The 17156-nt window shown below is 41.2% G+C and overlaps 2 protein-coding genes across 23 annotated transcripts in view; one reads left to right on the forward strand and one right to left on the reverse strand.

The window, feature by feature from the left end:
- Positions 1-1552, reverse strand: part of LOC309535167 (uncharacterized protein) — a 34890-nt gene extending 33338 nt beyond the window's left edge. For 13 of the 22 annotated variants that reach the window (XR_014221040.1, XR_014221041.1, XR_014221042.1 and 10 more), the window contains exon 1: positions 914-1552. Coding sequence is in view for 1 of the 22 variants with exons in the window: in XM_082228010.1 (XP_082084136.1) it covers positions 914-939 (26 nt within the window). In the remaining 21 variants the exon portion in view is untranslated. Of the gene's footprint in view, positions 1-401; positions 475-913 lie in introns of all 22 variants that reach the window. The other 9 variants (XR_014221035.1, XR_014221036.1, XR_014221037.1 and 6 more) reach the window with 4 other exon arrangements.
- Positions 1553-1726: 174 nt separating this feature from the next.
- Positions 1727-10596, forward strand: HCCS (holocytochrome c synthase). The gene is made up of 7 exons (XM_082227998.1): positions 1727-1830; positions 4292-4434; positions 6402-6544; positions 7919-8067; positions 9217-9340; positions 10012-10094; positions 10308-10596. The coding sequence occupies exons 2-7, from the start codon at positions 4329-4331 to the stop codon at positions 10504-10506; spliced, it is 804 nt and encodes a 267-aa protein (XP_082084124.1). The 5' UTR covers positions 1727-1830; positions 4292-4328; the 3' UTR covers positions 10507-10596.
- The last annotated feature ends 6560 nt before the right edge of the window (positions 10597-17156 follow it).

Below are 17156 nucleotides of genomic sequence, written 5' to 3' on the forward strand. Positions count from 1 at the left end.
AATATTGCTTTACTGTAGAAAGCAACATTGTAAGTGCTTTTGTAAACAATATTATTGATTATACATATACAGACTAATTCTGTGTGCTTAATGAAATTCACTGCAGTCTACACAAGCTAATGACAGTTTTATTACCTGCCATAGTATTAAACTTGTTGCTGCTGCTGCAAACTAACAGAGCACTATTTTACAATGAATAAAGGACACACACACAATAATAAATAAAATGCTAGTAACATTCTGAATTAAGTAGCTGAATTTTTCAGGGTTGTCAGATAGTTACATTTTTTAATAGTTGGAAAAATAATGTGTTGGGTACCCTATGTGTTCACCAATTCATTCAGTGCCACTTGTAAAGCTAAGTTCCGATTAAAGGCCTGAGGTGGTGTTTTTTTCTTTACCTGCCAGAATGGTGGTTCTTCCAGAACGGATCATAGTTTTAATTGATCTGTCCACAGCACCGGTGCTGAACCGCTAGTGAAATAATATTTGACAGCAATATGTATTTTTGTCCGTTCAGTTTTGCTTTCCTTTAAAAAAAAAGTTAATTTGGTGCAAGGTTTTGCATACTTTAGGACAGGCTTCCTCAACCTCTGCCCTCCAGATGTTTTTGGCCTACAACTCCCATGATCCCTAGCTAGCAGGACCAGTGGTCAGGGATGATGGGAATTGTAGTCTCAAAACATCTGGAGGGTGGAGGTTGAGGAAGCCTGCTTTAGAATTTCACAGCCTTTCCATTACTGGTGGAAAAACCTCATAGGTGGGCAACCTGTGGGCACCTGCAAACGACCTGTTGTTGCAAGGGGGATCTGTTCTTCCTGCCTTCCGCTGGGCAGGGAGGGAGAAAGGGAGTGGCAACAGAAAGAGAGCAAAAGGAAGGAAGGAGGTTTTGGAGGGAGAAGGGTGACCTCACCTACTCTCTGTTCTGTCCTTAGCCATCACGGGACCGGAACGCTGTGGTCGAACGGGCCCGGAACGCCTGGCCGCTTCAGCACCAACAGGTGTCACACTGGAACAAATAAAATAGCCACTCATTTCGGTTTTGCATTTCTTAGGATTCAGCAGAGCTAAAGCGCAATTTGTTCCACCAGGGATGCGCTGCTGTTTAGATTTCAGCCACGTCTTGGGAAATCTGAAGAAAGGGCGGGGGGGGGGGTCGCATGTGGGGATCCAATAAATCCAAGATGTGTGTGCTTGTGATCCAGTATAAATAGGGGACGGCATGGTTATCTATCCACAGTCAGCTTCTACTAGTAAATGAAGAGGACCCGATGGATTAAATGACTGACACGATAAAGCACCCTTTGCCCCATTGGTCACCACCAAGCCTTAATTTCCTCACGTGAAAAGGGACAATAATCGAGCTTACTCGCCTTGAACCCTCTTTGACATGGGAAGCTAAGCGCCATTGGCTAAGCTGTGAGGTTTATAGTTACTCCATGGAGACGGAAAGGCACTCTTAGCATGCTCTGTGCTATTATTTACACTTTCCCCCCTTTCAAAACGAAGCCTGAAGGCGGGAAGAGAAACTGTTCTCCTCACGCCCGGAGCTCGCGACCTCTGCGGTTACCGTGGAAACGAGGAACCTAACGTCTCTCGCACTCCCCCCACCCTCGCCTTTTTGAATTGGCGGAGCGCTGCGTTCCAAGGCCCCGCCCCTTTCCCCACCCCAACTCACCTCCCGCGCGCGCGCACAAGCCATTCTCCCCACCCGCTTCTTAGTTCGGTCCCGTTGGCCCTTTGAGCTCCGCCCTGATCTCGCAGCGTCGGCTCTCGCGAGAAGTGGGCCGCATCTCGTGACTGGGGCCCCCGAGGAGGTCGAGGAAACAGGTAAGCGGCAGTTGTCCTCCCCCCGCCACCGGTGAAATTCGGGTTGGTGTGTAGTGGCGTGTCACGCGCCTTGCGTGACAGGCAACCGGGCTCCGCTGCGTGTTGTGGGCGGCGAGGCCTTCCCTTTGAGGGAGAAGCGCCCTTCAGGCTTTCCCCACTGAACGTATGAGCTGGTTTTGGTGACCAAGGAGACACCCGCCCTCGACAAGTCCAGCTCCCCAGCTCATGGCCTCGGCCTGCTCGCGCCGCCCTGATCTGCCCGTGTTGTTGTGTGAAGGCTGGTATGTGGCTGGTGATGTGTGTGCTGCCCCACCTCCCTGCGCATGCAGCTCCCCCTAATGCATTGCATTGGTTTTATAACCGTCAAGGATCCCTGCAAGGTGACCCTGGGCAGATCCTCCTAAAAGCCGGAAATCCAGGTTCTCATTCTGCGCTTTCCCCCCTCCCATCCCCTTTCCTACTAAAATACAGTGGTACCTCGGGTTACATACGCTTCAGGTTACAGACTCCGCTAACCCAGAAATAGTACCTTGGGTTAAGAACTTTGCTTCAGGATGAGAACAGAAATCGTGCAGCGGTGGCGCAGCGGCAGCGGGAGGCCCCATTAGCTAAAGTGGTGCTTCACGTTAAGAACAGTTTCAGGTTAAGAACAGAACGAATTAAGTACTTAACCCGAGGTACCACTGTACTAAAATTAGCTAAATCATTGATCCTTTGCCTGCCTTCACATGGCATCTCCAAATGCTGTCAGGCTGCCTCATCTTGGAAGCAGCAGGATAGAAAAAAGTCACAGAATCACACAATTGTAGAGTCGGAAGGGACCACGAGGGCCATCTAGTCCAACCCCCTGCAGTTCAGGGATCTTTTGCCCAACGTGGGGCTCGAACCCATGGCCCTGAGATTCAGAGTCTCATGCTCTACTGACTCGGGTATCCCAGGTATCCAGTAGTTGTATTCTGGTTTTGACCTTTTAAACTGCCGTGTGCTGGACTGGATAAAGAACCTTGTTATTTTTTCAGCTCCCGTTCTCTGTTTAGAATGAGAAAAAGAAATCCCCTAAGAGTTGTCCTGTTTCTCCCCTCCTTTTTGAGGCCTTTTCAAGTCTGTGGGGTGGATAGCGCCCACAGGAGATGGAAGCTTGAAAGGCAGGGAGAACAATGGTAAGTGGAGCTAGAGCCAATGACAAGCGGAACCAACCAGTTCTAGTTTTGTTCCCATCCTCCTTGATAAGTTCAAGGGCAACACAGACTAAGGCGCAGGAAGCTGACAGTCACTGTCACCCATAAGACTGGCTGTAAGAAGGCAGGCAGGTGGGGGCAGGCTGAAGCTGGTGGAACAGTGCCCCTTTTGCCTTAATCAACCAGTCTCCACTGCTTCAATAACTATACAGTGGTGCCTCGCAAGACGAAATGAGTCCGTTCTGTGATTGTCTTCGTCTAGCGGTTTTTTCGTCTTGCGAAGCAAGCCCATTAGCGGATTAGCGCTATTAGCGGCTTTTAGCGGCTTATCTGCTGATCGGATCAGCTGATAAGCGGCTTAGCGGCTTAGAAAAGGGGGGGGGAGGAAAAAAACCAGCAGGAACTCGCAAGACATTCTCGTCTTGCGAAGCAAGCCCATAGGAAATTCGTTTTGCGAAGCACCTCCAAAACGGAAAACTCTTTCGTCTAGTGAGTTTTCCGTCTTGCGAGGCATTCGTCTTGCGGGCACCACTGTAGTTGTTCATGTACTTCAGGTAGCTTCCTCTGTTTCTGTACGTTTGACGCACAGAAAATTCTCACCATCCAGGTGAATGGTGGCTGTGACTACCTGAAAGCACTTGGACATGGACAGGCATGCATGTTACCAAATTCCTTTCTGATGTGGAAAATCCAGTCTATGCAGTCACTGCATGAAATGCTCTGAGAGTGTCTTGCCATTGAATCCTTTGGCGAAGCCCGCCTCCGAGTAGGAATATTAGTAAGACTTGAAGTACCCCAGACATTTCCCTCCCTGTAAATTTCAAAGATACATGTGGAAAGTAGGTGGAAGTGCGGTTGATAGTTCCTGGTTTATATTTACAAGCATCCCCCGACTTACACCGGGGTTATGTTCCAGCCCCCCATGTGCATAACTGAAATCACATAAAATGGGGAGCACCCCACTTTAATAGGGAGCATGTGGTGAGGAGGAGAGAGAGAGACTCATGTGTGCTGCCAAGGCTGCTGCCCAGTGCACCTTCCCTTGTTCGGAGCTGCTGCCTGGAAGTCAGTCAGGGTCTCTGTCTGTCCTATTCTGAGCCTTCTCTCACTTGGGGCCACTGTCCCGAGTCTTCCCTCTAGTACTTAATAACCCTCATGGCCATGCTTCATACCTGACCATAACTACTCACTTCCAATCTCTGAAATTATTATTCTTAGCAAGTCACCTTTCTGGTTTTATTTCTTCATTTTTCTGTATTAATATGCTTGACTTTGCATTTCAGATGCCCTGTCAAATCTGGTTTTAAGTACAAGGTTGTCATGGGTTCATCTGCATCTTCCCCATCAATTGCACTCCAAGCAAATGTATCAGAACAGCCTCAGGCTGTGCCTTCACAATGTCCAATGCACCAGAAGAACATGGAAGGTAATTGCTTACTCAACTAAACAAGCTAAGCATGTGAAAAATGATTCTAAAATCGCTTCAAAGAGGCTTATTTAACAATAAGAATAGGTTTCCACATTTTTGTTGGCCTGGTAAATATGAGAACTCCCAGCAGCCTTGCTGCTACAGAGGTGGGTGAAGGTTGCAAAGTTTCTATGTAGTTCTCCCCTTCTCCTACACAAAGGTTAGTAGAGGGAAGGGTGGTGATTGTTTAGCCTCTGAGGTGGCTGAAATGCCTCAGCTATACCAGACCAAATCAGCAAGGCTCTGCCAGTCTTTTCAGCTTGAGTAAGAAAAGGTGGGGTGGACAAGGGTAGTGTCTTTGGAGTCAAGGTCTCTGGACCATGCTAGAGGTGTAGGACCAAACCAACAAGCTTGGAGCTGGAAAGGGAAGCAGTGGGGTATCTCTTCCCTCGTATGAGGTTTGCGACAAAGGGAAATGGGGTCCCAGCAATCACAACCGTTTGGCTTGGCTTCCAAGGCCAGCCAGTATTTGTGGACCCAGAGCTAATATGGCTGGTTTTTTAAGCCCTAAATGTGTGGATGTTAAAGCAAGAGAGTTTTTTTCCATTGGGATTTATTTTTCTCATTAAGAAGTTTCTGAATTCAGGCTAGACACTCTTCTTATCCAACATTTGAATTCTTATTCTATCTTCTCATTATGATAACTTATTTATTTATAAGGTTGCCTTCCCACCTCTTCATCTTAAGTTTACAGCATTCCAATATGCAATTATAAAACATGTAACACTCTTTCAGATGAAAAGAATGATATAAATTCAACAAAAGAGGCAGGTCCCATAAAACAAAGGTCCTAATATCCAAAGTAAAGAGATGCCTCTTCAGCATGCCTTGAAAGCTGCATAATGAAGATGCTAGACACACTTTGTGGGGAGAGAGTTCCACAATTTAGGGGAGAAAGCTCTCTCTTGCCATTCCTCACAATTCTGAGGGTGAGGCAATTACCAAGAGAGCCCACTCCTAACACCCAAGAATAGTGATGGAAATGATCCTTCAGATATTTTGGGCCCAATCATTAGGACATTAAACATGTTGACTGGCAACTAGTGCAGCTGTTGTAAAACAGAAGTTATATGAATTCTAAATGGAACCCTAGCTAGTAATCTAATGAGAAAAAACAATCTTCATGAATGACTTTTCAATTGCAGCTACAGAAGAGAAATACAGGACATTTATTTTCATAAATCAAAATGTGAACCGAGGTCCCAGTCCTAACTCTGGCTGGGCTTCCGCAGGGCTTAACAGAATAGTGAAACAGCCGAATAGGTCTGGGACCTAAATTGTGCTCGCTGAGCCTGTATTTTATACAGTCTGTATATGATGTTTGTTTGTTAATGTGTGGTGTGCTATGCCTAATAAAGGATTTTGAATTGAAACAGCCAACACAACCCTACCACTTGTGCTTGATAGGAAAAGGAGGTTGTTTTGGTATATCAGTGGCAGGGGATGTGCAGAAACGAGGGCTGGATCTTACAGCTTGTTGAACTGGCTTAGGATCTATTTTGATCCTTCTTCTTCTTCTCTGGCGATCACTCATTGCCGAGTAAGATTGTCTTCCATGGGTTCCCTAGCTCTGGAACACCCTGTTACAGGACTTTACATTGGCTGCTGCCAGTGGCAACTTCCACCTATTCATGCTTTCAGTAGGTTGGGACCTCTGGCAGAACAGCCTTCCTGCCAGTGAAGCCTGGCATAGCCAGGCAAAGCTGTGCAGAGAGACATGCTTGCTTTATTCACCTGTCCCCAAGCCTCAGGGTATATTGTGCTGCAATATAAATATTGACTTACAAAATACATTTCCAGTGTTACTACATCAAACAGTATAAATAGAAGCATGAATAAAGTTCAAATTAAGGGCACAGTGAACTAGATCATTTGCCATTAAATTCATATTCTGCTGCACAAAATTATGGTTTGTTTTGTTTCAGGTTGTCCAATGAATATGCAGTCAGCTGGCAGTCTTGGTGAGAACCAGAGCTATCCTGTTCCTGCACATCAAGAAAGAGCATACGAATATGTGGAGTGCCCTGTGAAATCTCAAATGCATGAGAAGATTGATCCTAGCAATATGGTAGCCTCAAAGTCCCCCCCCCCCCCTAGTGTGCAGCTATCAAATATAAAAGTGATATTTTAACATTATTACGAGGCCAACAATAATTCTGATATGTTTCTGCTGCAACTTTTAAGAGTAATGCCTAAAAACTTGGTATTTCATGTTGCAGACATCTGTTAATGTAACTGAACTGAGATTATTTTGAGTTGTTTACCCTGTAGTGCAGAGTATCACCCTGTCTTCAGACTGAAAAGGCAGTCATCCTGAATATTGCTTTTTAATATTGCAGTATTGCATTTGGCTGCTCTCAACAATAGACAGTAGCCATCAAAATATAATTTTCTGTATATCTGCTGTTTATGAAATTGTCAGGCTGATAGCGTTACTTCTGTTCAATTTATCATTTTTGCAAGCAAGTTAGAACATTTGTGACAGGCATAGTATTGTCTCTGTATTCATTTAAGGCCATTCTGACTGTAAATATAGTAATCTTGACTAACACCTGTAGAAAGTGAAAGCTTCAGCCTTTCAGATTCTGCCTTCCTTTGTTCTTCTTCCAGTAATACTTATTAAAACTAATACCATCTCTTCTGTTATCATTCCCCTTTGGACACCCTTTCCTTTCCTACCAGGGACATGTCTGTCAATATCCTTAGAGATTTGATGAGTTGTTTTTAAAATGCTAATCATCTGCTCAGTTTACTTATGTGCATTAACTTAGTTCCTTTTTAGCTTGAAACATCATACAAATTGAATGCAGGGTGGTATAGAAATGTTTAAAATAATTTTTTAAAATTAGTAAAGGGCATCCACCCTCCTGGTTTCAGAGCCTTTGAATCTCTGCATCCTAAGGCTCAAAAAAGAAGGTAATGTGAAAAGCCAACCTGAGACGTATAAAGCATGAATAAAATAATTTATTTATAAATAAATGTATAGGGTGGAATTCAACAATCCTCTCTTCCATTTGCTCTGTCTGCGCAACTGTTCCAGACAGAACAACCTGCCCCTTCCCCTTCTCTCCTTTTAGGACAGCAGGTTCGGAAGAGGAAGGAAGCCTGTTGTGGAAGTGGAAGTCCTTGCACAGGGCTTCTGTTGTCAGGGCTAGTTTACTGAATCTTTCCCATAAAGTCTGTTTTTTAACAGTGCAGAATTCTTGCTTCCAAATGTTAAGTAACTCCTGAGTTGAACAGCAAGTAACCAATGTGTTGGGTCATTCAGAGTACTCTGGACAGAACAATCTTCTTTGAAATGTTTGACTAAATGAAACTTGCTCTTGTTAAAGGATATCTTAAGTAGAGTAGGTGAGAAGCATACCTGGGGGGAAGTTATCACTGAAGATACGGTTCTTTACCACAGAATATTCACTGTTCTTATTTCCTGCTCCTTATTTAGATGCCAGCACCTAATCAGCTACCAGCCCCCGATCAACCATTTCCATTGTCTACAGTGAGAGAAGAGTCTACTATTCCTAGAGCATCTTCTGAACAAAAATGGGTTTATCCCTCAGAGCAGATGTTTTGGAATGCAATGCTTAGAAAAGGGTAAGTGAATTATAAATTAAGTACAGCATCAGTTTGCTGACTAGCCTGCTGGTGCAGGTACAACAAAAAGTGCATTGAAATCACCCTGCTCGTGCTTCTCATCCTCTCAGATTAACTGTAACCTGTCTCAGCACACCTGGGATTTAAGGTGGATTTATAAACATCCAGGTGTTCATCCATTGCCTCTCCCATTGCTCTCTTCATTTTATTCCCCATCCCCCACCCCCTGAAATATATTTGAGGCTGTGCCTGTGCTGGCTCATTTATTTATTTGAGTAACCACTTGATGTGCTTTCATTAAATATTAACATACAGGTGTGAACAGGGCCTAGTTAAGTTTACAAAGTCCTGTGTACACTTATTTGTGAGTAACCCTGTTGAACACAGGGACATAAGTCTGAGTAAATATACATAGAATTATGCTGTCAATCAGTCTGCCTGGAAGCTATGCTTAAGCTCTCAACTTGCCTTTTTTTAACCATGGTGTATGAGCATTTGATTCTAGACAAGACTATAATGCAGACTTTCTAAACTACGGGCAGTTGTATGATTGAGCAAAAATGTCTTCAAGCTTTTTAGAAGTTAGACAACTATGGTAAAGGACTAAAATGTGTAGGTGGTATAGCATGCATCTTTCAGCCCCCTGAAAATCTGCTCTGGCGGGTTTTGGGTACCCTTGGGAGCAGTGTGAGTTGGGGCTGTAGGGGAAATCACACCTTCTGCCTGTGGGGATTATGTCCATTTAGCAGAGCAGGAGGTTTCTCTGGGTTAGAGTCTGCAAACAGAAGGAGTTGATGGAACCAACCCATTAAACTTATGCTTTTTGACTGTGCTTTGAAGAAAAGGCCCACAATCTGTTATGCAAACACCCAGTTTAGCTGAAAAATGAAGAAGCCGACAAAGATTTACCATCACAGCAAAAACCAGGCAAGTAGTATATTACTGAAACTTAGCGCTGTTGGCATATTTGAGTTTTGTGCCAGCTTGGCAAATAACATCTCTACTTAGTTATTTCTTTGTTCAGTGGAGGAAGGGCAGAGATGGGGAACTTGATTTCAGTCAAGTAGTTCCCCCTCGCACAATAAAATAAAGACTTGGAACTCCACAGTTCCCCTCTGATACCTCATTTTTCAATATTGATTTCTGTAGATGGAGATGGAAAGATGATGACATAAAACCTGAAGATATGAATAATATAATCAAGATTCATAATCAGAATAATGAACAGGCGTGGAAGGAAATTTTAAAATGGGAAGCACTTCATGCAAGGCAAGTACAGCAACAATTTATATTCACAGTTTGATACGGTATCTTGTAATAAAAGATATACAGGTGAGTTTTTGTTTTCTCATAGCAATTCTAGGTTTTGTGCATTTTCGTGTTGAAAGGAAATACATATGGAAATGAGATGTTGGTGCAGGTCTTTCACTAACAGGATTAGGCTTTTTTTTTTTTACTTTCAGAACTAATTTGTTCCTCTTTAACTTTCTGAACCATAGAGGTCAAATAACTCACAGAGACTGTTGAAAGATGCTTTGGGGTTCTGCAATTAGCATCTAAAGGTCACACTAGATGAGGTAGTTTTGTGAGTTCAATTAACGTGACAATTTTTTTGTTACATAAATAGTAGCCACACAAAGCCTGCCACAGCCCTGACAAAAATTGCTTCTCTGAAGCTGTTTACAATTAAAGGGAGAGGTGTGTGTATGTATGAAATAAAAAGGGGGCGGGATCTGCTGTCTTTGACACAGGAAGGTGTGATCTCCACAGAATAAATATCATTTTATAATTTCATTTTGCTGTTGTGAAATTGAAGTTAAGAAATGTATCTATAGTTGTATGGTGGACACATTTAAGTCACGAACAAATACTTCTTAGTCCTTTTGACTGCAATTGTTTAGCCTCAATTGCTGATTATGTGTTTCTGAAATTGCCTTTAGGGAGTGTCCATGTGGACCAGCACTTATTCGGTTTGGTGGTAAAGCGAAGGAGTACTCGCCAAGAGCCAGAATAAGGTCTTGGATGGGGTAAGCTGTATAGAGCAGATTGCTTTCTATTTTAAAAACAAAAAGTCTTAAAATTTGGAATCTTTGTGTTTAACAGAATGGGACTTGAACGGGGCAGGTCTTTGTTAGGTCCCTTAACTTTAATGTTTGCTACATGTGGCATATGTAATGTTTGATATACAGTTGGACTACTTTTTAAAATTCAACAGCATTAAGACTTTTATTTCTTTCTAGCTATGAACTACCTTTTGATAGACACGATTGGATTGTTGATCGCTGTGGAAAGGAAGTTCGATATGTAATTGATTATTATGATGGAGGAGAAGTAGATAAGAACTATCAGTTCACCATTTTGGATGTACGTCCGGCTTTTGATTCCCTAACTGCAGTATGGGACAGGATGAAAGTGGCTTGGTGGCGCTGGACTTCATAACTAAATTTGCACGGTATGAACAGTTACACTATTTGGGCAAAGTGGTGCTGCCCTAACTTTGGACTTTAATAAAAGTTTATGGTGACTTAAGTCAACAGCATTCTACTTTCCATTGGAGGAGAAATTACATTTATTTAAACAAGCCTCTCATTAAATAATACAGTGGAAACTCTATGGAAACATGCTCAATAAGGAATACGGAAGGCACTCAACTAGTGAATGTAGTATATCAGTGCTATGAAATGGGAGTAGCTGTAATCTTAGTGGACGAGCAATTACAACCTTTTAACAGCGATAACCTAAAACCTGAAAGATGAGTGTATAAACTGTTTTGAAATTATACCTTCTGCTGTAAAAAATAAAATGACATTTAGTCTTTTAAAATCCACAAAATCCTTTTTGAGTGACTTACATACTAAAATGTCCGTAGATTTTATATTACACTGAGTGTATACATTCTCAAGGTAACCATGATTCATGCACAACCATATGTGTAACTGACTCAGTTTAAAAGCAATCAGAAGTCATCTGAATCAACAGCATTCATATCCTGCCTTTTATATTAAGCTGAAATTAAGGTGGTGCTTGGCTAATTAAGTTGCTCTTCTGAAAAAAAAAATGCACTTACGTCGGAGTGTGGTTCTGTATTTGCCCTTTTAAGAAGAAAGGTGTCTTAAAACATCAATGCCAAAGTTAGTTATGCAGTGCAAAAATGTATTGTTAATGGAACCGCCTTTAAAACATTTCATTTAGTTTGATGAATGTAGGCAAAAATATTGCTTTCCAGAGATGACAGCATTTACCACTAAATCCAAACTTACACATAAATAAGTCTTTCAGCTTGTGTTGGAAATGTAACAACTGCCTCCAAGTTAAAACCTGAGTGTACCATTTCCCTGTTCAGATGGCTGCAGACAAGTCATTTGGCCAATTTTAGGTGCAGTTGAGTTGATAACAAGTCTATACCAGCGCTGCTGGTTGTATCTAGGAAAACACAATAAAAGTTATAAGGATTGCACACTCAGTTTGTCCTTCTCACCTCCACTCCTTTTGGCTTTAAAAGGACAGAGCACAAGGACAAGCAAGGTGAGTGAAGACAGAGTTGGGTGATTCACTCTTGTATAATTGTTTGCAAGGCTGTTGTACATAGCAAGAATATTCTTCAAGAGCCTTTGAATAAAGAAGGAATTATTCGCACACAAAAATAAAGATATAATAACAACAACATTTGCAAAGAGGAATTTGGGGAGGGATGCTGCTAGGGAGAAAACCATTGACAGATTATTATTATTATTATTAGAATTTATATGCTGCCTTATACATGGGGGTCTCAGGGTGGTTCACAGAATAAAATCAAGATATAAAACCACAACACACACACACACACACACACACACACTGATTATTAGGATATCAAATAATGTTTTTGTTGAAGGATCTATATACTCAACATTATTCACAATTGATTTGCTAAATTAAATAATCTTGGAATTGTGTTTGAAAAAGCATACAGGGTAGGTATAAAACAGCAAGGAGTATCTATATAGATATGTAGATGCAATAATTCTACCTCTTGACATGCTGAATGTTGCATCTTAATTGATGTTGTTCAAGGAATATTGGCATGTCTACAAGATGCACTTGCTGTCCAATTATCCATTGTTCTAGTGTGTGTACATTTATTTTCATTGTATATAGATGAATTCAGTTACACGTCAACTACTTCATTGGTGTGTCTTTGGTTTTAATAAACTATTTTTTACTTTATTGCTTCTCTGATTTTCTTTTCTTGGGGTAAACACTTCAGTGATTTGGTGATACCTTAGCAATGCGCAAAGCATTCAAAGCCTTGGAGTTCCTTAAATGTTTCCATGCCTGTGGGCTTTTTGACTAAGTCAGTAAGGCTGGAACAAAGCATGATACGTGTGTGCAGAAGCCTGCTTTAATTGCACATTGCTCTTGCTGTGTTGGGGAGATTTTGTGCAGCCTGAAAAGTCCCCTCCAGGATTGCCAGGGTACAAAACCAAACTGCCCTCAAGGTTATGTGGCTTCCCCCATCATCTGTATGGTAGGCGTGGATGTCTTTGAGGACAACAACCTATATAGGTTCCAGTATGAAATATATTGGGCCAAATGCACAGACACTTTGAAACTGAAAATACATGCATCTGAATTCATCAGTATGGGCCATTTAAACACAGAAATGTAACATCAAAATTTCCAGGAATGCTTGCTCTATACAGAATATGTATTTACTGAGTACCCATTTGGCAGAGTTCATAAAAAATGCATTAAGCCAAACTTTCGGATTTGCCTCCTTTGCATTTTGTGAGGAGAAGCTGTTTCATGGCATGAATATTACCAGGAAAGACATTCTTTCAAATGAAAATAAGTTTCTTAAATTGCATTTTGTTTTGTTTTTAATTCATCATTTTACTCAGAATTTTCTGTGCCTTTTCTGTTCCTTTAAAAGGAGACACATGGTTCATACTTTGCTTGCTTGTATTGGAACAAAAAAAATGCAGTGTTCTTGTTTTGGGCCTCTAGTCAGGTGTTTTTTTAACACGTTTAAGTTCATTCAGGAATATGTTAGCACCTGTGAGCCATTTGCTCAGATCTAAATGATTAACTCTACCTTGCAAAAATAAGGGACTTGATTTCCCCCCTCTGAAAATGACAGCTATGTTTCCTTTTGTGATGAAATAAAACCTGTAGTTAAGAATTTATGAAGATGCAGATGGTCTCCACTTAATCTGACCTTTCTCAAATTGTAGGTATGAATTAATTGCACAGGATGATGCTATTGTGACTGCATTAACACCACAAATGTCATGGTAGGCCATCAGATACTTGCAAAGTTGAGGAGTCATAAGAAAAAGATTAAAACTCTGTTTACAACATTTAAATCTGCTCTGACCTTTATAAAGTACAGTTTACTTTCCAAAGAAATATGCTGCCTGACTGTATAATAGCAATTAAGCATTCAAATAAAACTTTTTCTTTAACGGTTTGTCTAACAGACTTTTGCATAGTTTTTAAATTCCTCAGACAAAACCCTCACAGTTTCAAGTTTCTGTGAAATGCAGAATTTTGTGGTTTAAAAATGCCTGTCTCATTTATTTTACATCATGCAGGTTAGGGTATACATATTTCAAAAACACCATGTAGGTCATGACTTCTGGGCATACAATATTGAGCTCTTCTTAGTAGCATCTCAGTACTACTGCCCGTCTGTTCTTGTTGCAAATAAACCTACCCCTCTGATCCTTTTGATTTCACAAGCAGTTTGGGTTGTTTGAGCAGTTAGATAAAGGTCATTTAAAAAGAAAAAAGTCACTCAAAAGAAAATGTTCGAAAGGAACTGAAATTCTGGAGGTGTGAAAGTTTCTGCGTGTGGAAAGTCTGAGTGATACATTCCCCAGGTGGGAAGGATTAAGTAACAAGTGTGTTATCCTTGCAGCTAAAGTTACGAACACATTATATCTTTACCATATGGTCCCTGACATTGCCCCTGCAGACCCACATTAACATTTTACATTACATGGTGGTAAGAAGTGAATGTATTAAGTACCCTTCTGCTAAAATTGCTGCCTATGACACAACTATAAACAGTATTATAAAACAGTGGTTCCCCGATTCCACCCAACTGCAAGACAACTTGAGGGTCTTGCCAGACTACTTAATTTTTTCCCCTGCCTGCTGTAGCAAATGTGATGCACTGGTGCTAGATGCACTCCCTGCTTTTTAATTGTGCTGTTATTTCTTCTTTTACTTCTTACTGAATTTATTGTATAGAACTCAAATTATATTGTATTTTATGCTAAGAATTCAAATAATCCATAGAATTCAAATTGCAAGACAACAAAATACAATATAAGAAATAAAAGAAGCAATTCAAATGCAATTAAAAATTAAGAACATTTAATGTGATGGATGGGCCGTCGCCCGTCTTCAACCACCAATCCATATACACACCACAGACCACCTGAATGAAGCTCGGTTCGCAGACCAGTTTAGGACGCCCTGCTCTAAAACATAGCCATGTTTGGCAGAAAGTGTTATTCTCTCAGTCTGGCAGATGAACTTAATGGCTGCATTTTTATACGTAATGAGTGCAGTGCATTAAATGACTTTGTTCAATCCTCTCAGAAGTATGGCATCTATAGCTGAGTTGGATACCAGTTAAATACTTTGAAAAGGATGGATTTTTCTCCATCACATACATATAATGATTGAACAACCAAAGCAGACAATATACATAAAGAGAACAATTACCATACAACATAATAATATAGGTTCAACACAATAAGCTTTGTAATAAAGTATAAAAAATCAGGAGTGAATGAAATGGTTACAATTATTATAAATGAGGTGTAAAAGCACACGTTGCATACTTCAGTAGGGAAGACCTTTTTCTCCCCCCCCCCCTATTGCTGTAATATTAATTTCTGAACCTTGTATTATTCACTAATACGTCTTTAATCAGTCATTCTGACTACTGGGGATTAATATTGTTTCTGTTTGGGTCCTGAGACCTTGCCAACATTGGTGAGTTTTAAAGTGATAAAATTTCTGTAGAAGAAAGCGGAAAAGATAATATAATATAAATCTATGCTTGAATAGTGCGACTGTGGATGTGCAAATATACTCTCCTCCCTAGCTGTGGGACATGCGTGTTTACTGCACCCTTTCAATTAAGCATCAGTACATCCCAACAGTATGGCTACAACAAGCCATATTCTGATGGCAGTTCCATTTATCCACACATATCTTTTATATGCGAATTAAATCTGCAAAGGGCTAAGTTACAAGTGTTCGCATACCAGGAATTGGTAGGCCACACTAATTAGCTGGTATGCTAATAATAAGAACAGCTAATAATACTAGTTTTTTGTGAGCCACACAACTGGATTTTTTTTTAAATAGAAAAGAGTTCCTACACAGTAATAATGCAACAGAAGGCCAAGAATAGACATTCATCTTGAATTTAAATATTTAGCATTTTCACAAGCCTGTGACTACAAGAGAATGTATTACGTTTAGATGGGATTTAGATCTTTGACATGAAGCGGATATTTGCATAGTGTGACAAATATCAAACTGACATTATGCTGTCTCATTTGATGACTTCCAAATGTCAGAGTGCAAGAACTTGTGTGTGGGGACCTCAGTGACTTTAGATAGTGTCAGTTTAAAAGACATTTACATTGACTTATTATTTTTAAAAAATTATTTAAATGTATAAAATGTATTAAACAAAGCATTGTTAAGAAAGGAAGATGGTTGCTGGGGGAGTGCGAAGGGAGGAAAAGATTGTCATAAAAGAAGAAGGCAGTAAGTTTCAGCTAATTTTCATAGACGCCTTCCTGACAATACTTTGCTGCACTTTTGACAGCCTCTCTTCAACTGTTTCTGTCACCTGCCGCTCATTCCCCTATTAGTTTGTAAATATTTCATACTTACAGGTATGAAATATGTAGACTGCTGAAACATGGCCACACTGCTGTTTTTAATTGTGGGGTTTTTTTTTGTCTTAGTATTTGTAAGTGAATTTTTTTGTGGGCCTGCTGCTTTATGTGCAATTACGGTATCTTTGCACAGCAGCAGCAGCAAGGAAACTGTGGTTTTGTTAAGCACCCTTTCACTTGGGCAGCTGCGGCCGTGGTACCTTGGAAAATGCTTGTTCGGATATATTTCCCACCTGACCCTAAGGGCTCATGGCCCGCCACAGCAACTATGAAGGCGACATTTTAAGCACCCACAATAAAATACATATACGTTTTGAAATTAAAAAATTCCTTCCAGTAGCACCTTAAAGACCAACTAAGTTAGTTCTTGGTATGAGCTTTCGTGTGCATGCACACTTCTTCAGAAACACTGAAACAGAAGTTGCCAGACCCTTCTATATAGTGAGAAGGTGGGGAGGGGTATTACTCAGAAGGGTGGTGGGAATGGGAGATTGGCAGATAGCTGAGATGAGCCTGTTGACGACTCTTAACGACTGTAATAGGTCTTACAGGAAAAGGCAAGGGGTGAGAAGGTGAGAAATGGCTTAGTCATGTATAATGAGATAAGAATCCAATGTCTTTGTTCAGACCAGGTCTCTCCATGGTTTTAAGTTTGGTAATGAGTTGCAATTCAGCAGCTTTATACGTTTTGAGGGAGCCTTGGAAGAAGGTGCTGCTGATGGTTCCCTCCTCTGCCAGTGGACCCTGGTCGTGAGCTTATTCTGGCAGGTGGCTGTGTATAACCACCCATTTATTTCCCCACAATGCTCCAGGATGACACTAGCTGAAAGCAGCGGTGGTCGTGAGGGTTTTGCGCTGCCTTCAACCTGACTGCCGTACAAACAGAAAGTGTGTCCTTGATTTCCTCCTGCCCACACTCTTGCCAATAAGGCACAAGCCTGGGCCCTACCCTGCCCACATACAAATAACGGGCGCAGCATATCTTGGAGCACCTAATTCCCCATAAACTCTCCTAGTTATTAATATCATCACAGGAAGCCTTGTCTCTATTTAGCTGACAGAGGCTTTTGGTGGAGACTTTTGAGATACTTCCCATATAATCCTTCTTCTTTTGTAGGTAATTGTTTGGAGCCACCTCACATGATAATACTACATGGGTTGGGTTGCGCTGTCTATTTTTGC

This window comes from Podarcis vaucheri (genome assembly GCF_965113315.1).
Source record: "Podarcis vaucheri genome assembly, chromosome: 6".
NCBI classification, from domain to species: domain Eukaryota; kingdom Metazoa; phylum Chordata; class Lepidosauria; order Squamata; family Lacertidae; genus Podarcis; species Podarcis vaucheri.

Excerpts from the sequence above, each read along its gene's own strand:
- HCCS (XM_082227998.1), top strand. The coding sequence starts at position 4,329 with ATGGGTTCATCTGCATCTTCCCCATCAATTGCACTCCAAGCAAATGTA. Across the intron at positions 4,435-6,401 it reads GCACCAGAAGAACATGGAAG|GTTGTCCAATGAATATGCAG; the intron begins GTAATTGCTTAC and ends GTTTTGTTTCAG. Across the intron at positions 8,068-9,216 it reads AATGCAATGCTTAGAAAAGG|ATGGAGATGGAAAGATGATG; the intron begins GTAAGTGAATTA and ends TGATTTCTGTAG.